Source organism: Cornus florida, unplaced genomic scaffold (assembly GCF_030987335.1).
Source record: "Cornus florida cultivar Cherokee Brave unplaced genomic scaffold, ASM3098733v1 CherokeeBrave_3.0.0_Hap2_Chr06, whole genome shotgun sequence".
Classification (NCBI taxonomy): domain Eukaryota; kingdom Viridiplantae; phylum Streptophyta; class Magnoliopsida; order Cornales; family Cornaceae; genus Cornus; species Cornus florida.
Genome location: NW_026775576.1, coordinates 34,350,349 through 34,374,665, shown reverse-complemented (window position 1 = coordinate 34,374,665; position 24,317 = coordinate 34,350,349). Strand labels below are relative to the sequence as shown.

The following is a 24,317-nucleotide window of genomic DNA, read 5'->3' as shown; positions in this document are numbered from 1 at the left end:
AAGGCATATTCTCCAATGATTGGGTGAAGGACGGAATAAATGAGCTGGACTTTAACTTTTTCTCACTGGAGGAAGTTCGATCGATCGAACCTTAACTTGGATCGATCGAAGATGGGTTCGATCGATCGAACTGCATCTTGGATCGATCAAAGTGGTCTGACTCCTCCGGATAAGGACAAGGCTGAGATATTTCAAGAAAATATTTATGGGGAATAGGACAAAAGTGGTTGGTAGGCGTACAGCTGTGGATAAGATCAATCATTTGAATAGGACAAAATAGGGTTCGATCGATCGAAGGTGATGTTAGATCGATCGAATCTTGGAATTTCAGCAAAGGCCAAGGTTGGATCTATCGAGAAGTACTGTGATCAATCATAGATGTTCGATCGATCGAACTCTAAGTTGGATCGATCGAACTTTTCAGCTGCATGATAAGCGCTGAATACTGTATATTCAGGCGCCCTAAATTACATTAACAAAGTCCATTAATTGATTATTTTATGTAGATTAACTCCATTTGCATGTTTTTATGCATTTTCAGGTTAAAGTGCAAAAAGGAAGCAAAAATGATGCCTTGTGGAATTTTGAACAAAAAGGGTGCCAATTCTGAATTTCTGGCAGCGGTAGAACCTGACTTTTGTCGCCATTTTCGACCTAGCAAACTCAAGAACTGGACTTCCATCATAACATGAAAGATTTAGAACTCTGAATCAGCTTTCCAAATCTTCAAGCGGTTCATCATTCGGAGTTCGGAGGAGAGAGTTATGATCTTCTTAACAGAGGTGCGCAGAACTGCCTGGCAGCACTGAAGTACTGCCTTTCTCCCCATTTTCGACCAATCATACTTGATAATTGGGTCTTCATCAAAACATGAAGTTTTTAAAGCACTGAATCAGCTCTCCAAATATTCAAACAGATCATCATTCGCAGTTCGGGGTACAAAGTTATAGCAGTTTTACCAAAATAGGTCAGTGCTGAGCAAGAAGAGCATGTTGCACATTGCACTAATTTAGAGTGCTCGAGACCACTCTTTGAGTGCTCAAAAATCAGGCAGATTGCACTCGAAAATGGCTCAATTTCAGCCACTTGCACATTGGTTTCCTCAATGCCATCTTCCTTCTTTATGAGGTGGTTGGAGGTGTTCCTTGGAGGAGAGAGAGGGTTTTGTTGGAGGACAAAAGGCAACCAAAGGCCACACAATTCAGATCCTACATTTCTACAAGATTAGAGGAGAGAGAAGAGAGCAAAGGAGGTGTGTTCTTCAAGCTCCAAGAAGGTTGCACGAAAATGGCCATGAAGATGGAGCTTCTTCCTTCTTCTAGCTTAGCAATGGGTAACTAACTCTTTCTCTAGGGAGGTGATGAAGTCCCTCCCTTGTAAGCATGTCCTAGGGTAGTCTATATTGGGGGATTGCAATGTATATTTATGGTCTTTTTAATAGCTAAGAGCACTTCATTTGGTGTAATGAATGTTTATATAAGCATAGATGATTTCTTCAAGCTCATTATCTTATGTTAGGTGATGTCTTGTATTAATCTTTTTGCTTGAGTTTACATGGTGAGAATGGAAACAAGGTTATGAAATGATTTAATGGCATGTTGATAGGTGACTTTGATAGACCATTGCTTAGGAAGTCCTTTGATGGTGTATGCTTAATCTCTAACTCCATGAGCTTTATCATTTTGTCAAGAACTTGATAGTCTCTCGTTTAAGTAAATGTGTATAAGCTACACCTTAGTTAGGTAGTCTAAGCATGTTTATCTTTTGATGGATTATACTTGGTTGAGACCTAATGTACCTCTTGATTACTTATATGGCAACCATGTGTTGCTATGTAAGTCTTGACCATCATATGTTGTTTTTCCCCAATTTAGGTCTAATCTAGCATATGTATAGGGATGGAGGCGGATTCACTTCCCTAGTCTCCTCTTCTCTTTTGTTCTATTTCATCCTAAATTCCTTGCAAATTAGTATTTTATGCACTTTGAATTCCTAGTTTAAGTGACAACAAACAAAACCTTTATGAACACCCCCTCATCATTCTAGAAAGATTCTAGACACTAAGGATGCCGTAAGACTAGCGCAGTCCCAGTGGTTCGACTTACCCGACCAATAGCCCTATTTTACAATGATTCGTGCTATTGCGAAGGTTGATGTATGATTGACCAACCGATCACTGCACAACTTTGATTCCTTTTTGCTCCTTTCTTTCTCCACTTTGCTCCCTCCTTTGGTTTATCTCAGGATTGCTTCAATTAAGCTCTTATTTGGCTGAGTTAGCTCAATTTTGGGATTAGTGCCTGAAAATATAAATAACACGTAATAAGTCTAAAACGGCAAAGTAAGATAGATAAAGGTACTAGAATGCTTAAGCTTAACGGGTTTAAATGCGCACTTTTCAGTGCTCATCAATGGTGGCATGATTCAACTTTTGGTAATCAATGTACAACCTCAGAGAACCATCTTTCTTCTTAACAAACAAGACAGGTGACACACTCGGTCAGATGAAACCTTTCATCCTCAATTCATCAAGCTGTCTCTTCAATTCTTCCAACTCCACCGATGCCATACGATACGGTGCCAAGAAATCAATAGTAAACTCCACTTCTCGGTGTGGAGGCAACTCTGTTAAGTCCTCTGGAAAAACATCCAAGAAATCACGAACAACTATCGGATAATCCTCTTCCACAACATCATCTTCTTCAGCTAAAAGACTAGCCAAGAAGTAATCACCACGACTCCGTCCACGAATACCATACAATGATGAAGGTTGGGAATCACTTCGATCTCCCATGAAAAGAAGTAATCTCCCTCGGGAGTGCAAACTATAACTCTTCCTCTAAAAGGTCAAACACAAAAGTTCGCCCGGCTATCACGATGGAGTAATCCCTTATAATTCTTCTCAAGGACATTGAAACCCCAACTAGCGTATCAACACAAAACACCCGATCCATGAAACTAACCTCTAACCCCGATGAAAGTGCAAATGATGATGAAATGAAAGAATAAGATACACCAAAGTCAAACAAAACACGGGCCCAAGAACCAAACACTGGAAATATACCTCAGAGAACTGATAGACCAAAAGATGCGTCGACCTGAGCAAGTGCAAAGACAAGTCCCTATGGTGCCTATGCCTGAGAACTGCCAACTTGAACACCTGACTGCTGCACCGGTACAGTAGGAGTATCCCTCCTAGCTGGTCGTGAACCCTGAAAAGACATGGCAAGTTATGGTGGTGGCGGTGGTCTGAAACCTGATTGAGCTGTAGCTGACTGTGATGGCCTCTGCTGTGACCCTCTGCCACTACCAGCGCCTGCTTTCTGATTAAGACAATCCTAAATCATATGGCCTTGCTGGCCATACCTATAACAAGCTCTAGACGAGTTCATAGGACATTTGGACTTGTAATGTCCAGGCTGTTGACACTGATAACAAATGACGAGCCCCTTTCTAATGCGTTCAGAAAACGAGACTTTTTAATGCGAGAGGTCGCTTCGCAAGGTCAAAATATGATTGTGGTTTCGGAAGTTTAGAAAGTCAAATTTACATTTATAAAAACCACTATTACAACTAATAAAGTATAGTGAGTAGGGATTGTCCACAGAGATTATACGTGATGGAATTTAACTTCGACTCTAATGTATCACAAGATTGCAAAGAGATTTGATAAGATGACTAAACTAAGATGCAAAGAAATTAAAATATGATTAAAATAAACTAAGTTGAGATAGGGATTTAAGAGATATGAAGAGAGGTCTTAGGGTGCTAGAATCACCACTAAGCTCATGTAATTAACCACTTGCTTTCCATTAATGGGGAATACATTGTTGTGAACAAAATGCAACTACCAATTGCAATATTAAGTATGGACCATCAAATTAAAGAATGAATTGTCTACCTAACCGACAAATAAACTAAGTTTAGCACAACCCATCAATTCTAGGCATGACCCATCATCAGTAACAATTGTAGCACACATCAATCTAGAGAATCATGGAATTTGCAATAATAAGCCATGGAAGATTAAATCAAGAATAAAATGTCTACCTACCTACAAACATGAATTAAATTGTAAAACAACCCATCAAGCATAAGTATAATCCATCAAATTAATTGACAAACCCATATAATAAAAACCATGCTTAGCCATCACTAGATCCTTAATCAACCACACATAGACATGCAACCAACATAGACAATCTAGTGTAGAGATCAATTCCCAAATAATCACACATAAGACAACATATAATCAAATAGAGAATCAATAGAAAGAATTAATCCATATGAATCATGTAAAAAATAATTCCAAATTTAATCACACATAGACATGTAAATAAACTAGAGAATTAATAGGAAAAATTAAACCATATAAATCATAGAAATATACCAAGATTCATTAAATTCACAAGGCTAGAACACTAATCACAACAATATATATATAAATCCCCAAAAATAAAAATACAAGGGTTTAGATTACACAAGCTTAGGGCTCATCCAAGCCCTAAGTGCAGATTTAGCCAATCATGGAGAAGGTAGATGTGGTCATGAAACCCTCAAAGGTAAGCTCCAAATATGGCTTCATCTTCTTCTTCTTCTTCTTTGAAGCTCTAGAGAGAGAGAGAAAGAGTGGATCTTGAGATATGCCTCCACTTCCCTCTTTTCTTCTAACCCTAATCTCTAACTTTCTAGAGAGAGAAAGTAATGAAAATATAGAAAATACAATGTAAAAGTATGGATCTCTCAACAAAAATGGTTGAATCCCTCTTATATACAAGGCTTTGAGAGCCCAAATATGTGAGAACTCGGCCCTAGAATCGCCCCTTTAAAGCACAGCCCGAGTTGGTTCGAAATGAGCTTCAGATCTGCTTTTTAATAAGTTTCGCGAATAGTTCGATCGATCTGAGAAAAGTTCGATCGATCAGAGTTTGATCAATCTCAAAATAAGTTCAATCGATCTAGAAAAAGTTCGATCGATCAGAAATAAGTTTGATCTATCCAATTTGGCATTTTTTCAACATCAGCCTCCTTTTGCTCCAAATTCTCACTAAGGCGTAGTTTGACTCCAAAAAGGTTGTAAGAAGCCATTTTTAGCCCGTTTTAACATTATTGACCTGAAATAGACAAAAACACAAATAAGTACTAAAACGGGTAAATAAAGATAGATGAATGGACTAAAATACCCTCGCTTAAGGGGTTTAAATACGCACTTTTCAACGCTCATCACACCCCTAAACTTAAATATTGATAGTCCCTAGCAATGAACTATAAGGTAAAGGAATTAAATGAACAACTAACTAACTATGAACTAGAAACCAATAAATGGATAACGCCACTTTCGTAGGGAACACGATTGCATTTAGCACATGCAACAAGTCTTTTAAACCCCTAGGTTACCCCTAATGGGAGAGTAAAGTCTCGTGAGGGTTTCCAGAAATGATACCCACAAACATTAAGCTCATTCTCACAAAAGAGGCACCAATATTGCAAACAAGCATTGGGAGAAAACTACCTCAAATATGCAATTTTTTAACTATTTCCAAGCAGTCTCCCAAAATCTCAACATCAAGCAAGCAAGTATGGTCCTCCACACATCAAGAAAATGATCATGCAAATCAAAACAACTCTAGAATCATTTTTAAGTGGACCGGCATCAAATATGTCGCTATTTAAGCCAACTAAAGAAATGATCACATCCTTACCCTCAAACTAGCATACAAATCTAGTACCGATCATCATGATAAAGATGGAAGCATAGTGCAATGTAGTGATCTATTAAGCTTTCTAGCGATCCATGAGGTCGAGCGTTAGGTCAATGACTCCCAAACTAGACGGCTTTAGGGCATTAGGTGTTTAAACACCCCTAAGGACTTACAAGCTCAAATCAACTAGGCTACAAATCAAACCAACCTCCATCTAATTATTTCCCACTTCTTACCTTTTGGGAGAAGTCCTCACTTTTTTTATTATTGCTTTTGCAACTTTCTCTTTTTTTTTTCCTTTTTTTTTTTTTTTAGAAAGCATTCAATTATTAATCTAGAATTTTGGCCCTCCACCATTCAGCGCGAGAAATTCACTGCTTGATGAGGCTAGAATCCCGGCTACTCAATGAAAAGGGTTTGTTATCCACTTTTATCAAGATGAAAGCTTTCAATGCACTACTAGCTCAATTGGGATATAACCAATTCAATAATCAACAAAGCATGTACCCCACAAATGAATGCTAGTGTGCGCCTGTGCTAGTGTAGGATCCTAGAGTGAATCTCAAAACAATCACAAAATCAGGATGATGTGGACCACAAATGCAAGCAAAATATAAATTTTTCGAAAAATTTACTCCTAAATGACATCCATAAGGCATACAAGGAGTATTGGACTCTCAAGTCAAGCAATTTTTAAATTTTAAGCAATATAGTCCTCAAAAGATCAAAATCATAGCTAGCATCAATCTCAAATCTCAATCATGCATTTAAAGTCTCAAACTTATGTAGAATGCAATAAAGACACCTTACCCCCAAACTTAAACTGCACATTGTCCTCAATGTGCAATGAGGACAATGGAAAAAATGGAAAGAGTATATTGTGGTGGCGAAAGCATGAAGCCCAGCAATGATCCAATATGAAAAGGGTCTCCCCCAAACTTGGAATCAACAACATATTTGAATAACCACACTAGCAAACTCACATCAAATATCAAATGGGATAAGAATAATCAAATCATGCATTCTAAGACAATATAGCACAATATGTAAGAGAGATAAGATCAAGCCCGATAGAAAATATGAAAGTAGCATGACTACACATAAGGGCACAATGGTGAAAAGTTTTTATATTTTTCTTTTTATGAAAGCAAGTATATACAAAATGCAAGAAAAACAAAGAATAAAATGTATGAACAAAATGCAGAAAGAAAAATAAAGAAAGTAAAATGCAATGGAAGAATATGTACAATGCAAGAAATGAAAAACAAAAAGCTGAGAAATGATGCAAGAATAAAATAATGAAAAATGAAAATAAAAACTCTTTTTTTTTTTTTTCAATTTTTTTTTTATAACATAACAAATATGCACACACACACAATAAAATGCAAAGAAATAAAAATGCAATAAATGAAAATGCAATGAAATAGAAAAATTTTTTTTTTTTTTTTTTTTTTTTTTGAAAGTATGTACAATGAAACAAAATACACGAAATATGCACAATAATTGCTAAGTTTAACGTCTCTAGCAAGGCGAAATGCTACTTTGAAAAACTATTTTTGTTTTTTGTTTTTTTTTTTTTTTAAGAGAAAACAAATATTTACACAAGCAAAAGATAAAAAGGCAAGTAAATAAAAATGCAAGAAGAAAAAATGCAAGGAAATAAAGAATGCAAAGAAATTTTTTTTTTTTTTTTTCATAAGAGAAAAGTAATAAAAGAAAATAACAAAAGTAAGAGAAAATGAAAAAGAAAATAAAATAAAAATAGAAAGAAGAAAAAGTCCAAAAGTCAAAGGGTCAAAGGGGCCGCTGTGATCGATTGAAGTTCGATCGATCGAATATGTGAAAATCTGCAGACAAGCTCGATCGATACACAGAGAGGTGAAAAATGCAGAGCACCAAAAATTTTCTAAGTATGGAACTGAGATCGATCGAAGGGAAAGTTCGATCGATCTTGGAAAACTCAGATCAATCTAAGGAAATTTTTGATCGATACACAGAGAGCTGAAATATGCAGGAATTTCTCGATCGATGGGACTGAGAGATGATTAGATGCAGAGATTGATGTTCGATCAATCGAACATCTCTTGAGATCGATCGAACAGGGCACTAATTGCCTAATTTTGAGATGAAAGTGCAGAAAATCCTATGCTAAGCCCCAATGAAGGTAACAAGAATAGAGATTGAAAAATGGATGGAAGAATGTACACAAGAACGAAAAATAAAAAGAAATGAGGGAGGAATAGAGTTTTGAAACTCTACGAATACTAGTGTTTATGCCTAATATGCATGGAATCTACAATGAAGCTCAATGGAACATATCTAGACACCACAAGAAGTAAAAAATAAATAAAATAAAAAGAAATGGGGAAGAAATAGAGTTGTGACTCTCTACGAATACTAATATTTAACGTCTCTAGCAAGACGTTGGGTCAACTTACTAATCAAAAGAATTAAAAACCGGATATGAGACATCCTTATTGATCCTCTTTTCACTTTACTCATTTAATGTCCCATTTACAACAATGAAATCATCCTCCAAAAAAATGACTTGAAAAGAAATGAAAGAGATGATATTGTTCCTTTCATCCACGGTATTGAAAATAAAATCAATCATGGTTAGGTTTGCCTCTTTGTTATGTTCTTGAAACACATTCAAATGATCATCCACTTTGATAATTGGTGAGACATTGTCTTTCAAAGACTTATTTGGATTAATAAGAAAAACCTTCTCTTCATCCCTCTTCTCTTCCTCAAAAATAACCATCTCCTTACCTGCCAAGTTGGCTAAGGAGTCCATTAGAGAGTTCACTTCATTTTTGGAGCTTTCAAGGTTAAAACCACAATTTTCATACATTTCCAGAAGGCATTCCTTGAGAGGGTCATTAGAGATAATAGAAGGAAGGCTCTCTTTTACGAGTTCTTCCTCTTTCTCTCCTACCTCAAGTGTGGTCAACATCTCCTCACTCTCTAGAGTAGCAATGTCATAGATAAAATCATGATCAAAACAAGGAAAGTCCTCATTAATCATGTTATGCTTTTTTGGATTAGTCACTTACTCACTTGCCACTTCCTCCTCTATACAAGATAGAGTGCTAGACATTAGCTCACTTGCTACTTCTTCCTCACTCTCCTCATCCTCATCTATATGCATTGAAGTTTTTGCCATTTTTTCATTTGTCTCTTCCTCCTCCTCTTGACGAAAAAGAGTACTTACAATTTGCTCAACTTGAGCTTCAAGTTTGGCTAAAGTTTGAGAATGTGAGAATTAATAAGTGGAGTTTGTGAAATATGCACATCAAGTAACGCTAACATTTTTTCTTCAAATCCGGGTGAATACCTAAAAGGTGGTGGAGTTGGTTCATCATAAAATGGTGGGGGTGGGTAATAGTCACAAGGAGGATAATGAGAATAGTCAAGTCCATAATAAGATGAAGCATGTTGAAATGAATTGGACTCAACCTCATAAGGATCAAAATATGGTAGAGGGACATAAGGTGAGGGGAAGTGATTTTCCCCCAAACTTGGATCAAACAATGGCTCCATCCACATTAAAAATCCAAATGCAAGAAAAAAATTTGACCTCCACATGGGCCGATGCTTGGACTTAAAATAAAGCAATGAAATTAGCCTTAACAAGGGCTATCACAAGTATGCAAAGAAGTGCACAATTAAAATACAAGAGTTCCAAGAATTGCTCACAAAGGTCCTTAAGCAACTTCAAATTTTAATATTAGCTTTAAGCTCCAACGATTGCTTCAAGTTCCAAAGTTTGCCTCTCTTGTAGTCAAGTACCTAATTGAACAAATAATATCAAGAGTAAGAAAATAATATACAATGGAAAATAAAATAAAAATATAAGCAATCTAATGAACACTATTGTCTAGTCTAATTCCAACAAAACCACTAATCCCCGGCAACGGCGCCAAAATTTGACGAGCCCCTTTCTAATGCGTTTAGAAAACGAGACTTTTTAATGCGAGAGGTCGCTTCGCAAGGTCAAAATATGATTGTGGTTTCAGAAGCTTAGAAAGTCAAATCTACATTTATAAAAACCACTACTATAACTAATAAAGTATAGTGAGTAGGGATCGTCCACAGAGATTATACGTGTTGGAATTTAACTTCGACTCTAATGTATCACAAGATTGCAAAGAGATTTGATGAAATGATTAAACTAAGATGCAAAGAAATTAAAATACGATTAAAATAAACTAAGTTAAGATAAGGATTTAAGAGATATGAAGAGAGGTCTTAGGGTGTTGGAATCACCACTAAGCTCATGTAATTAACCACTCGCTTTCCATTAATGGGGAATACATTGTTGTGAACAAAATGCGACTACCAATTGCAATATTAAGTATGGACCATCAAATTAAAGAATGAATTGTCTACCTAACCAACAAATAAACTAAGTTTAGCACAACCCATCAATTCTAGGCATGACCCATCACATCAGTAACAATTGTAGCACACATCAATCTAGAGAATCATGGAATTTGTAATAATAAGCCATGGAATATCAAATCAAGAATAGATTGTCTACCTACCTACAAACATGAATTAAATTGTAAAACAACCCATCAAGCATAAGTATAATCCATCAAATTAATTGACAAACCCATCTAATAAAAACCATGCTTAGCCATCACTAGATCCTTAATCAACCACACATAGACATGCAACCAATATAGAGAATCTAGTGTAGAGATCAATTCCCAAATAATCACACATAAGACAACATATAATCAAATAGAGAATCAATAGAAAGAATTAATCCATATGAATCATGTAAAAAATAATTCCTAATTTAATCACACATAGACATGTAAATAAACTAGAGAATTAATAGGAAGAATTAAACCATAGAAATCATAGAAATATACCAAGATTCATTAAATTCACAAGGCTAGAACATTAATCACAACAATATATATATAAATCCCCAAAAATAAAAATACAAGGGTTTAGATTACACAAGCTTAGGGCTCATCCAAACCCTAAGTGTAGATTTAGCCAATCATGGAGAAGGTAGATGTGGTCATGAAACCCTCAAGGGTAAGCTCCAAATATGGCTCCATCTTCTTCTTCTTCTTCTTTGAAGCTCTAAAGAGAGAGAGAAAGAGTGGATCTAGAGATAGATCTTGAGATGTGCCTCCACTTTCCTCTTTTCTTCCAACCCTAATCTCTAACTTTCTAGAGAGAGAAAGTAATGAAAATTTAAAAAATACAATGTAAAGTATGGATCTCTCAACAAAAATGGTTGAATCCCTCTTATATACAAGGTTTTGAGAGCCCAAATATGTGAGAACTCGGCCCTAGAATCGTCCCTTTGAAGCACAGCCCGAGTTGGTTCGAAATGAGCTTCAGATCTGCTTTTTAATAAGTTTCGCGAACAGTTCGATCGATCTGAGAAAAGTTCGATCGATCAGAGTTTGATCGATCTCAAAATAAGTTCGATCGATCAGAAAAAGTTCGATCGATCAAAAATAAGTTCGATCTATCCAACTTGGCAGTTTTTCAGCATCAGCCTCCTTTTGCTCCAAATTCTCACTAAGGCTTAGTTTGACTCCAAAAAGGTTGTAAAAAGCCATTTTTAGCCCATTTTAACATTGTTGACCAGAAATAGACAAAAACACAAATAAGTACTAAAATGGGTAAATAAAGATAGATGGATGGACTAAAATACCCTCGCTGAAGGGGTTTAAATACGCACTTTTCAGCGCTTATCAACAAACAACTCCACTCTTATCAAACCCAGCTAGCGTAGGAGTAGTAGGAGCGGATCGTGCAAACTGCTGCCCCTGAATCTGAGATGAACTACACCTGTTCCTCTTCCATGACTGCCCCTCCGAAGATGGTCCTGCATTCCTCTTTTGTTTCCACTATTCTTTTCCTGCATTTCTGTCCTTAGCTTCCGCCTCAAGCATCAATGCTCTTTCCACTGCCTCCGAATAAACTTTGATGTACTATGCCGTTATCAACGGCCTCATTTTGTAATCAAGACCGGAAACAAACTTTCGAGTCTTATCAACCTCATTTCTCACTAACTCAGGAGCAAAGCAAGAAAGAGAAATGAACTTGTTCTCGTATTCCGTCACTGACATATTACCTTGGATAAGGCCATTAAATTGTTCCCTTAGCTCCCACCTCTTGGTAACTAGAAAATACTTCTCATAAAATAGCTCTTTGAACATCTCCCAACTCATCTTTTCTATCTTGTGCTAATTAGTGACTGACTTCCACTAAAGCTTAGCATCATTTGAAAACTTGTAAGTGGCTAAGATGATTTTCAAGTGATCATCCGTCACATCCATAGAAGTCAAATGGGTTTCTACTTGATCTATGTAGTCGTCCGCTGCCATTGGATCTGCACCACCCTCAAACATCACTGGCATCAACTTAGAAAACCTTGTAATAATCTTGAGACAATTCTGTGCTGGTGTCTCCTCTACCTGAACTACCGGTTGCGGTACCAGTTGCGGAAGAGTAGCAATTGTAGCCCTCAAGGCACTCTATAGCAAACGGTTCAGTGCCAGCTCAGCTGAGCCTTCACCCGCTTCAATGGGTGCTTCAACATTGTCCCTTAGTGTGAAGACACCTCTCGGGGAAATCAAGTCCCTAAGAAGTGTATCCTCTTCAACCTGTTCCGCTGGATTAGAGCTAGAACTTTCACCAACATCGCCTCTTGTTGGCCTAGGGCCAACTCCCCTTGGTTCCTTTCGCGATGGCATCGTGCTATAAAACAAGAAAACGGTTCAATAATGATAACACTAAGGTCCAACCGTGAACAACTCAACACAAAAGGATACCGCACAAACACTTAGCATGCAAGACTATGCAATGAACACATTAATATAAGCATATAAGCATATAAGCACGTAAGCAAGTAAACAGTTAAGCATGTTTTTTCACATAGCAAAACACTTTAACAAATAGTCGCATAGCAATGTAAACTAGGGATGGCAATTTCCTCCAACCCGCTGGGTTTCCGCCCCACTCCGCTTCTGATGGGACGAATTTGGTAGCTCCATAAATGGGTTTGGGGCGGGGGCGGATTTAGTGATGCCCCCAACCCACCCCCGATTATATATATATATATATATATATATATATATATATATATATATAAATTAAGTGTCCATTAATATATTTTGACTAAATATTCACTAGAATCACTACTTATTAAAATTCCACAATTGTGCACGTGATTCAATCTTCAAGAATCAATCAAGGATTCAAGATCTTAGTATTCTATCCTAAGTCCAAGAATTAATTCAACAGTTTCAACTTTACTGCAATTAAACGGAGTATGCGGGGCGAAGTCGGTATTTTGTCTACCAAAGTTGGGGCGGGGATGGTATACCAATTATAAACCCGTCCCGGAATTGGATCAGAGTTGGTATGACTAATTTTTTAACGGGGCGGAGTAAGGTTTAGTTAACTCTATCACAACTCCGCCCCATTGCCATCCCTAATGTAAACGACTCCCTAAATAATCCTAGGTAGGCCTCTACCCGTCGTCCTAATGATTTTCGAACCATGGCTCTGATACCAAATTTGTAATGACTCTAAAATAATACCAACTATAGAAAAAAAAAAAAAAAAAAAAAAAAAAAAAAAAAAAAAATTCGGCATGACCTCTATTAAAAAGGGTCCTACGACAACCTGCTTAAATGAAAATATATATATATATATATATATATATATATATATATATATATATATGCAATGGCCTCTCTTGGCCCTTCAAGACTTATCCAACATGTCCCAACACACAATACAAATAATACATTCCAGTATCCCTTTCTTCCATTCATTATGCCTCAACATAGTTCATCTCATGGTGGAACAACCACATACCATTTAATCCAAATATCGTAATTACAGTCCTAAAAATATATGGTTAAGATTAAAAGTCCATGTCTTACAATGTTCAGACAACTTATATTAAAGTTACAGCCCATGAATATAATTACAATAACAAGAGTTCATAAGTCTTTATACCGGATATAACAAACTAAGGTTTTACAAAAACATGATGAGACTAAGATACAAAAATAGCAAAATGATCTTCTAATCCAAATTAGGCATGTGGTGGAACGTCATTCGCCACTTCTTTCCTGTGTCTTGAAAAAAAATATTAATATAAGGGATGAGCAAATTGCTCAGTAGGTAGTGCTTAAGGCGCACCTCTTGAAACCCGTAAATCCACACCATGAATAGCAAAAAAAGAATCGGGATCATGCTATGTCGGGAAAATAACCACATAATCACACCAATAACCCAAGTCATGAAGGAAGATGCCATGACATGCCATGTCGTGCTATGTCTCTCCCCATTTTCCAAAACTATATTCGTCATCATTTCCAAACCGTTAGTGAAACCCATCCCACGGTGACCCTCTGGCGACACGAGAGGAGGATTGGCTACTGTCCCTGACCCATGGTAACTCCGTGGAGTCATTGGGGGCCCAACTAGGTCAACCACACTAAGGAGAATTTCCCTAGTCCCCTCTAGGCCTCACTAACACCACGGTCCTTCGGTAACCCCTAGGCGACCGGGTTTTTCATAAAACCGTATTCGAAAACTTCTTCCCAAAAACCCCATTTCATTTTTTTTTTTTTTCAAAACATCATTCCCTATTTCTTCCCAATGAGGTGCATAAATACATCATTTCATGTCAATACTCATGACTACACATTTAATTCCATTCAAAACTACATAGCATATGACACATAAAATTTCAAAATATAATGCTCTCATTTAGCAATAATATAAGCACAACAAGCAGATCATGCATACATTGTTTTCATATAAGCATGTTTTCTCATAAAACTTCCATCAACACATACTATCACATTTGCATATATATCATTTAAACAATTATTACAAGAATTCATCCAAAATAGGCATGCTAAAACACAATATACACAAAATAATTCACAAAATTTCAAGAAAACGTGAATTAAACACTCCTACCTCAAAGGAGGAGAAAACCCCTAATTCCCAAGCCCTAGATTCGAAAATTCAAGGAGGCACCAAAACTGAAATTGCTTATATCTATATGAAAATCTCGCCGCGCACTTCGTTTTGCCGCAAACGGCACCCAAAAGTTCCAACAATTTTGGAAGGAATCAAAGGTTGAAGTTGCAAAAGAAAAAGAAAAGAAATATCATTGGGAGAGAGAGAACAGGTTGTGAGAAAGAGTGAGATTGCTGAGGATAATGGCTATAAAGCCATTATATTTGTTATAATGTCCTGCAGGTCCCAGCACTTTTCTTTCTTTCTTTTTTTTTTTTTCTTTCTTTCTTTTCTTTTTTGTACATAAGCACACACCATAATTGCATATATATACATATATAGGAGTATAAGTATGCTGTTATAGCAGCTGCAGAAAAGTGTGCACAGAAATAGGCCATTTGAGCTACATTTTCAGCTATATGCAAGAGGGTATGTACAGCTGAAAATGTAGCTCAAATGGCCTATTTCTGTGCACACTTTTCTGCAGCTGCTATAACAGCATACTTATACTCCTACACTGCTGCCCTAGTGTGGATAAGTATATTCCATCATTGGCCAATTATAGATAAGGAAATATTCTGACCTAGCATACTGTGAATGGACCAAGATGCCCTTTGTACAGCCCTGGCTAGACACTAAAAAACACCTTTTCTGCAGCCCTCATTAGTCATTATACAATGCTGATATATACAGCTAAAGAATTACATTTCTTTCATTAGCCTCTCTCACTAGGACCACAGTGCACGTGGCACTATGTTATGAGTCCATTATTACACCAGAATTAACAATGAAGTACCAGAAATGCCCTCACATCAAGGCTGTTTTTGCTGCAGCACTTATTTATGTGTGTAAGTACTTGAATATAAACTCTGTGGTAAATTTCAGCATATGGGAGGAGTAAAACACATACACGCACACGAGTATAATGACTGAAATACCCTTGTGACTAAAATACCCGTGTGATACCAATATAGAGAGAATAGCTATGAACACGTTTGACTTCCATTTGACATTAAAAAGGTAAACCTCAACCAACAATCTCCCCATTTTGTCTTTAATGTCAAAACCCCAAGAATTCTCCCCTTTTTTGACATTGAAGTCAAAAGGGTTAAGGGCAAAATGAAGAGTAGATAAAGATACTATAAGAAAAATGACTTTGTACCACGGTGGAAAAAGCTTTCTACCACGGTTTTGAACCGTGGTAGAAATCGTCGTGGTAGAAAGCCGAGCACAGAAACTGTGGTAGAAAGTCTATTTTCAACCACGATTCCGCACCGTGGTAGAAAGTAGTTCTTTCCACCACGGTGCAAAACCGTGATAGAAAGTCTATTTTCTACCGCGGTAGAAAAATAGACTTTTTACCACGGTATATAACCGTGATAGAAAGTGTTATATAATTTTTTTTTTTTTTTTAAATAGTTTAGCCCTTATGAAGTCTCTTTTTTTTCTTCCTACTACTAGCCTTACAGCTTCACCAGAAGCAAACCCTAAATAAAATAAAAAATAGCATCATAACCAAAATAATTTACAACTGACCAATAAAATCATATATATAACCAATTCAAAATCATTGTTTTATACAAAAATTAACCATATACAAATTTGAAAGAAGTACATGATCCATACCTTATACATTTACTTAACCAAAATAAAACAAAAAAATTTCATATCTTCTTGCAACTTCTTCATGAGCCATACAAAAAATATAGCGGCAACAAAAAAAGTAACGGTAACGGCAACCGCAACCGCAACCGCAACCGCAAATCGCAATCCTAGCTTTGACCTACAAAGATAGTTGAAGTAAGAGAATTAATGTAAAGCAAGTTGTAAAGTTGCCAAAATTAAACCAAGCAAACCAAGCTTTATAATAAAGATACTTTGAAAGATCTACTCTTCGTATTAACTCAAGCAAAGCAAGTATTAACATAGTCTTAACTCAAGCAAAGCAAGTTCATTATGTCAAGGAAATAATCCCAAAGCAAGTATTAACATGGTCTTAACTCAAGCAAAGCAAGTTCAGTGTGTCAAGGAAATAATCTCAGTATTAAAGCTTACGCATGGCTTATTTAATAGGCACCACAAGAATTATGGGTATTTGTGACAGTCCTTTAGGGGCAATACAAAAAACTGTCACTAAATATACCCTTTTTAGGCACGGTCATTGTTTTACCGCCCCTAAAAGCAAAAACTCAAATTCCAATGCCAAAATTGATTGCGAGAAAATTTAGCGCCAGTACCTTATTGAAATGGGATTTTTTTTTTTAATAAAAATTAAATATAAAATGGGCTTTAGGGACGCTAAATGGACTGTCAATAATTCTCTATTAAAAAATGATGTAGTTTTGGCCCATTTGTATATATAGATCATAACCCACTGACAACCCTCTACATCTCTCACTTTGTTCTCTCTCTCGGTGCCCTAGCTTTCTCCTTCCGCCCCCCTCTCTTCTCTGAAGTCTGAAGACGATGACCATACCGATGCCGATGGCCTTATATCTCACTCACTAAACATTTGGTATTCCACATCAGATCATTCGGTTCGATTCAATCTCTTTGTTTCCAGTTGAAGCCCTAATACCTTACTCTCACTCTCTTGTATTCCACATCAGATGGAATTGCTCCAGGTATTTCTCTCCCTATATATATCGATCAAGAACCAATTTATGTTTTCTTTTTTACCCTTTCTAGTTTCACGGTTGAAATTAATCTGGGAGGTTGGGATTTTTTTTTCGTTGACATCTTTTTGGCAACAACATTTTATTTTCAAAAATCTGAAAAAATAAAATAAAATTAAATTCAAAAAAAAAAAAAAAAAAAAAAAAACCTTTACAAAAATTTATTTGATTTATTATTTTCTAAAACCATATTTTGGAAACACAGTTTTTTTTTTTTTAAAGGATGAAATCTGATTTGTTCTGTTCTAGAATGGTTATTATCCTCACCTTTTGAGAATTGTGATTCTTAAAGTTTATTATTTTTAATTGTGTGAGAATTGGTTCTTTACTTCAGGAGACTTAAGTTAATAGGTTGCTTTATAAGTTTCTGTGTTTAAGGACATTTTTTAAAAATCACGTGTAACAGTTCTTCAACCTTTTACTAATTAAGTCAATTAGTATAGATGATATTGCTATAGATCGGCAATTTCATTGTGAATAATTGCAAAAGGCCTAACAATAGAAGGGAGAAAATTAATAATTTGTAATTGAGTTGTAATTTTTCAAGGCAGCTCTTCCATATTGATTTTTCGTAATTTGCAAGATTATTATCAGCACAATTTCTGTGTTTGTGTCAGAAGTAAAAATAAAATGACAGTGTATGTAAACAGTTGGTTCTCCTTATCTTGAACACACTTTATTTGATTGAGCCCCAAGTGTTATTTCTGGTACCTATTAATTACCTCCTACAGATAATTCCTTGTTTGTTATTACATTATGCAGGGACCCTGAACTTGTTAAGTATATTGGAGCTACGGACGTATGTTATTGTTGTGCTTTCTTTGTTCAATTCCTTTCCACATTTCTAGTTTGGATTGGGCCTGTACATGACTGAAGGTGGAAGTGAAGAAGTTGATTATATTCAAAGAGAATTCTAATGGTCATATTGGTCATTCCTGGGTTGTTTTGTGTTTTAGTCCTTTTAGCCCTGATTTCCTTAATGTAATCAGTTTAGCCTTTACATATATGTTTCAATTTAGCTCTTCATCATGATTGTAGTGTTATTTAGTTGGTAGGTTAATACATGATTAGTAGTTTTGGTCATCACTTTTATCACAATTCTAAGAGAAATTTTATCTGATTTGCAGGATGAAATGGTAGAAAAGTCTTCACAAGCTACTCTAATGGTTTATTTGAGTTGGTATGTTTTGTTGAATATCTGGCTAATAATGTGTTGTAAACATTTTATCATGATAATGATTTTTTTCAATCTTGTCTTATGTTGAATATTTGGATTTCTATTTTCTTATAAAAAGTTGAAAAAATACACAACTAGCAGAGCGCAAAAAGAACTAAAAAAAAAAAAAAAAAAAATTTATTGACGCTTTAATTAGTGAGAGACAGATTCGACCATTAGGGACGGTTTTTGGACTTTTAGTGACAGTGTTTGACTGTCACTAAAGCCCTAATTTCTTGTAGTGAGGTGATTGAAAGTACACAACCCTATTTCAAGTTTCAACCACTCACGCAGAGAACTTCTTGGCCTCAAATTCCTTCTAATCAATGGAAATAGGAGTACTTAAAGACAAAGTGAATTACCATCATATGATATGTTCAAATCTGGTTTTTTAGTTATAGCTTCAGGTTGTATGTTTTTAGTTATAGCTTCAGGTTTTATGTTTGTTAATATCCATAGATGAGCCATTATTGGTTTTTTAGTTAATAACACGCTCTCTTTCTCTATTTTCGTATCTCCTAAACCCTTCTTTGCACCTTTCTAACAAATCAACAAAAATAAACTAAGAAAAATCTCAATCATATGCAAATAATATGAATAACAACTAATACATAAAAAAAAATTAAGTTGCCAACTTGCATTAACTCCTTAAACAACATATCAACAACTTCTCCTCCACAACAATCAATCAAAACCTCCACATACGATGATCCCATACTCCCATGCTTTCAACATTTTAAAACAAGAAATAAAAATGACCTCCACACGGGCCGATGTACCACTAAGGTAATAAAGTTCAAGATACACTACAAAATTGGTCACTTAAAGGCATGTGACCCCCCTGAGTATGAGTATAAAAAGCATTAAAAATTTCCAATCATAAAAGAATTTTATCGAACATGAAGACCATATAACTTACAAATTTTGATGTACTTGATAGGCCATGCAATCGACACTCCTGTTGTTTTCTTTTCCCAGTCACTTTGGAAGACTACATTTCACGTACATGCAAATCAATTAAAGAAAATATAACACCAAAATACACCCTAAGTGGAGATAGTTAAATGAAAAAACTAAAAAATAAGGGATATTATAAACAAATACACACAAAATCAAGATCACAAAACATCATTAAAACATCTTTGCATGATCATGTGAGAAGTCCACAGAGAATCCATGGACTGAGAAGCCCTTTCAACACCACTGGTTTGGATTGAATTGTAATTGGGAAAGCTTTGAGCTGAAAGAGTTTCAACACCACTGTTGTGGATCATATTTTAATGAATAATTATGCTTTGTGGCTTAGTGTTTTACACTTTTTAGTTTTTATATTACTAATCATCTAATTTTTGTTTTTATATCCATGAAATAAGGGAAAAGGGTGGGCCTCCATCAGGAAAGAGGTAAGGTAAGTCCGTAAAATACAAAAGAGAGACAGTAATGATAGAACAAAGAGATAAGTTTTGCACTTCACAAAATGTTATGCTTCATAAATATTTACATATATGACAAGCCAAGGCAAAACTATATAACAAGCTAACACCTTCAAGCATGAACACAAAACATATTCCACCCAAAAACAATTCCATTCACAGAGTTCATGTTCTTCACTTAGCATCAGCACTTCCACCAACTCGGGTGTCATTACCTGAAAATATTAAAGGGTAAGACTCCTCCCAGTAGAGAACGACTAACAGTTATCACAAAAAACTTATTGAAAGTGCTAAATCATGAAACTTCTTAATTAAAATGATGATTCCTTGGGTGTTGCACTATTGCCCCTTTCCAAGCATAGTAATATCATTTTATAATTTGAACCGGTTCTATTTTCTGCACAAAAACAGCACTCGGGAAAAATAGAACCATTTGCATTTTAAATAGAACTCGTTGCACTTCCCTGAACCAAAAAGTAAAGTTTTTATTTTTACCAACTTCTATTACCTTTTAAGTTTGAATTAGAGAGGTTTTAGCACGAAATTCAAGGTATTTTCTAACCCTAATAGGACTCTCTAATTCTCTATATAAACTTACAGTTGCATACAATTAATCACGGTTTTTGCGTTGAAGATTTCAAAAACCTATAGAGTCTTTTTGTGTGAGTTTCAGAGTTTTTTACTTTTCTGTTTTTGAGAGCACACACCTATATATCAAATAATTTAGAGAACTCAACAAAATCCGACCTAACGTACCATTATAAAAACTAGACTCATAATGATATATGAATATTAAATCTCCAGAATTCAAATCAAACATTATACTAAAAAAATGTTCAAAACTGGTCATCTGCTGAAAAAGTTAAGGTCTCTGCCTTAAAAAATACCAAAAATGACAGCTTATAAAGTATTTTCTTGCAAAATGAACTTTACTTATAAATTCAATGTCAGAAGGTTTAAATGTTTTTTTCTCAAATTTAAATAAAACTAGATCATGATGAAAGTGGCAGTGTCTGGTACAAAACTGAAGCAGTAAGAACTAAGAATAGCTTGTGAAATTCAGTTTATGTATTAAACCAAATCTAAAAATCACAAAGTTCTGTAGGGACAGTTCTAGGTCCTGCCTCGACTCAACCCAATAAAGGCTTGTCCCAACTATTTTGGACCAGTTAAATGAAGTCTTTTTCCCAATTCTGCCATAAGTTCAATTCTATCTCGTTTAACTGAACAAATTTATTTGGATTTGGATTGATATTTACCACACAGTCATGCATCATCAATCCCAACGGGTTAAGGATGTCTAATGGATTTTTGCCATTCTTTCATATTTACTAATAATCATACACCAACTCAACAAATTCTTTTTACAACTATTTGGGGTCTGCTAATTAATAATAAAATAAATTCCCAAAACAATATAAATCTAGAACCATTCATCTCAAATAAATTGATACAAAACATAATATTCCAATAATAAAAGTATAAAAAATGACACTTACAAAAAATGCAGAGCTACTCATAGTCAAAGTTTTTAAGCGTCTCCAAAGTATGAAAGAAACCAAAACCCAAAACCCCCAAAAGTATATATATGAAGAAAAAAAATTCCCATATTCATGGGAAAACATATTGATTCAAAATTTTCATTTTCATGATACCAAAAAAAAAAGGTGTTAAAGCACAAAAAAACCTTTTATTGCAAAAATCCCTTTTTGTTTTCCTCAAAATACTTACGGTATTAATCCTTGAAAGCATACAATATATATATATATATATATATATATATATATATATATATATATATATACACGACTGTAGGGAGGAACCCAACTAAAATGCAATAAAGGCTTCAGCAGCACTTGTTGAGCAAAGAAAAACTAATGGGTTAATGAATTAATTACCTTTTACATACTTGGGTACCAAATGAATGAAACCCTAAAATGCGAATTTTCAATTCATTTTCTTTTCCACATTTTCCCAGCAACCAAACGAGCAATAACATTCAAGAACAAAAGAGAAACAGCATTCAAAGATTAGACAAGTCACTAGTCTTACCTTCAAGCTTATCCTCCTGCGAAGAGAACTCTTCAATCTCTTCATCGACACTACGCCACAACTCCCGCTTCTGGGTGGCCGATGTGGATTCGGTGGTGCGACCTCGCCGGAGACGCTTGAGGGTCTGCGGTGGATCTGGAATTTGTGGGTCCGGACCCATTGTGGGTGATTCAAAATCATCATCGTCGTCGTTATTCAAAATCATATCTAATATGCCAATATTGGTTCTGATTCTTGTAGATCTTGTACTTTGCAGTTGCAGAGACAGAGAGAGGGCCGAGTTGAGAACGAGAATAGAGATGGAGGCGATTGGGGAGGCTGAAATGATTTGCCCTAAAATATGCCCTAAAATATTGTGTGTGTGTGTGTGGACTGTACATGTGAGTAAATATATTTTTGTATTTTTATATATATTTTTAAATTTTTTCGCTGGTGAAACTAAATTCACTTTCTACCATGGTGGAGGTTACTACCATGGTTTTCTATTAACCGTGGTAGAAGAGGGGTGGAAACAGTGGGGGTGAAATAAATTCAATTTCTACTATGTTTTTAAAACAATTGTGGTAAAAAGACCACCTAAATTACATTAAAAATTTTATAACGGTTAATTTACAACCGTGGTAGAAAGACCCGCCTAAATTATATTAAAAATAATTCACTTTCTACTACGGTTATTTTATAACAATGGTAAAAGAATATACTTGCTACCACGGTTATTTTAAAACCGTGGTAAAATAATATACTTTCTACACGGTGTTAAAATAACTGTGGTAGAAAGACCCGCCTAAATTACATTAAAAATAATTTACTTTCTACTACGGTTATAAAAATAACCGTGATAAAATAATATACTTTTTACTACGGCTATTTTAAAACCGTGGTAAAAGAATATACTTTCTACCACGGTTTTTGATTAACCGTGGTAGAAAACTTTCTACCACAGTTTTAAAATAACTGTGGTAAAAAATATACTTTCTACCACGGTTATTTTTAAACAGTGGTAGAAATGGTCTTCTACCATGGTTTTTTTAAAATCGTGGTAAAAAAAGCGTGGTAAAAAACTGTTTTTCTTGGAGTGAGACTTCAGACTTGAACTTCAACATGCAATTCTGAGAGAGGTTTCAAACCAGGCTTTTCAATGGCATACACAGAGTTCAAATCAACACATGAGAATTACTTCAACTTCAAGAGGCGTAAATTGTCCATCTTCAAATAACACATGCTCAAGAGGGAATACCAGCAAAGAGAAGTTAATGGACATGATTCAGCAAACCTCATAAGCTAGATCACCAACAATCAATGCACAACAGTGGAAAATTGTTTGAATTAGACCTCAACATAGATTATGCAGACATTTTACTCTTTAAGGGGCAATAATGAGAATTCTTAACAGCATTGTCACATAGTTTTGTTATCTTACTCCAATATCAGCTGAGAACTCATTCTTAGAAGAGAATTAGGCATAGAGAAGCATGAATAAAGAAGTTAAACACTCAGCAAGAACATAGTTTTGCTGCAAGCACTAGATAATTTGGTTCAAGAGATCAAAACTGAAATCAATACCATTTTTTAAACAATGATCAACTGTTTCAGTAGACAATTAGTAAGATGAACATGCTCAGGTGATGAGAGGAATGCGCTTAACTTGGCAGAACCAGGGCAAAGTAAGATTCTCAAGTGACAATCTCAGTAGCAGTAGCATGAGAAACCATTTTCTCTTCAAACCATAGACCTTAAATATTTGTAAACCCTAACTAGTGAGGGATACAAAATTTGAAACTTATCATAGTCATTTTCTGACCAGAATTAAACTTGTTTCTAGAATGATAACCTCATATTCAAATCTTACAACATAAAACATGAACTGTCATAAGTATATGGATTCCAAAAATTCACTGTACTAAGAAAGAGAGATAAAACCTGTTTTCAGCAGTTGAAGATTATCAAAAAGATGTATTTCAGCCTGTGTGTAATGAGAACCCTTATCTCTGAATGGAGGAGGTCTTAACCCTTCAATAATAATGCATTTTGAGATATCAAGGAGACTCTTTAACCACAAATATTGAGCAGTAAAACTTGAGTGAATGAAGAGTTGAGAATCTGAGAGAAGACCAGTGTTATTAGCTTTAAGGGACTTGAGGTTACACTGCAGTAATTTAGTCATTTCTTCATCAGAGTAATGGACCACTTTGTCTCTAAGTAAAGGTGGTCTTAAGCT

The 24,317-nt window shown here is 35.4% G+C and overlaps 1 protein-coding gene across 2 annotated transcripts; it reads right to left on the bottom strand.

Annotated features, from left to right (window-relative positions):
• Positions 1-16,244: 16,244 nt before the first annotated feature.
• Positions 16,245-22,466, bottom strand: LOC132311314 (uncharacterized). Of its 2 annotated transcripts, XM_059809192.1 has the most exons (4): positions 22,100-22,466; positions 20,158-20,262; positions 19,534-19,605; positions 16,245-16,506 (listed from the first exon to the last, which is right to left on the bottom strand). In XM_059809192.1, the coding sequence occupies exons 1-4, from the start codon at positions 22,280-22,282 to the stop codon at positions 16,363-16,365; spliced, it is 504 nt and encodes a 167-aa protein (XP_059665175.1). In that variant the 5' UTR covers positions 22,283-22,466; the 3' UTR covers positions 16,245-16,362. The 2 variants fall into 2 exon arrangements, with proteins under 2 accessions (XP_059665175.1, XP_059665176.1); XM_059809193.1 differs by lacking the exon at positions 20,158-20,262 and having other exon boundaries at positions 22,100-22,465.
• Between the last annotated feature and the right edge of the window lie 1,851 nt (positions 22,467-24,317).

What these genes read in the sequence shown, in the direction of transcription:
- LOC132311314 (XM_059809192.1), bottom strand. Translation starts at nt 22,282, where the DNA reads ATGATGATTTTGAATCACCCACAATGGGTCCGGACCCACAAATTCCAG. An exon ending in GCAGGAGGATAAGCTTGAAG is followed by an intron (nt 20,263 to 22,099) that starts GTAAGACTAGTG and finishes TAATATTTTCAG; the next exon opens with GTAATGACACCCGAGTTGGT. An exon ending in TATCAAGTACATCAAAATTT is followed by an intron (nt 16,507 to 19,533) that starts GTAAGTTATATG and finishes CTATCTTTGTAG; the next exon opens with GTCAAAGCTAGGATTGCGAT.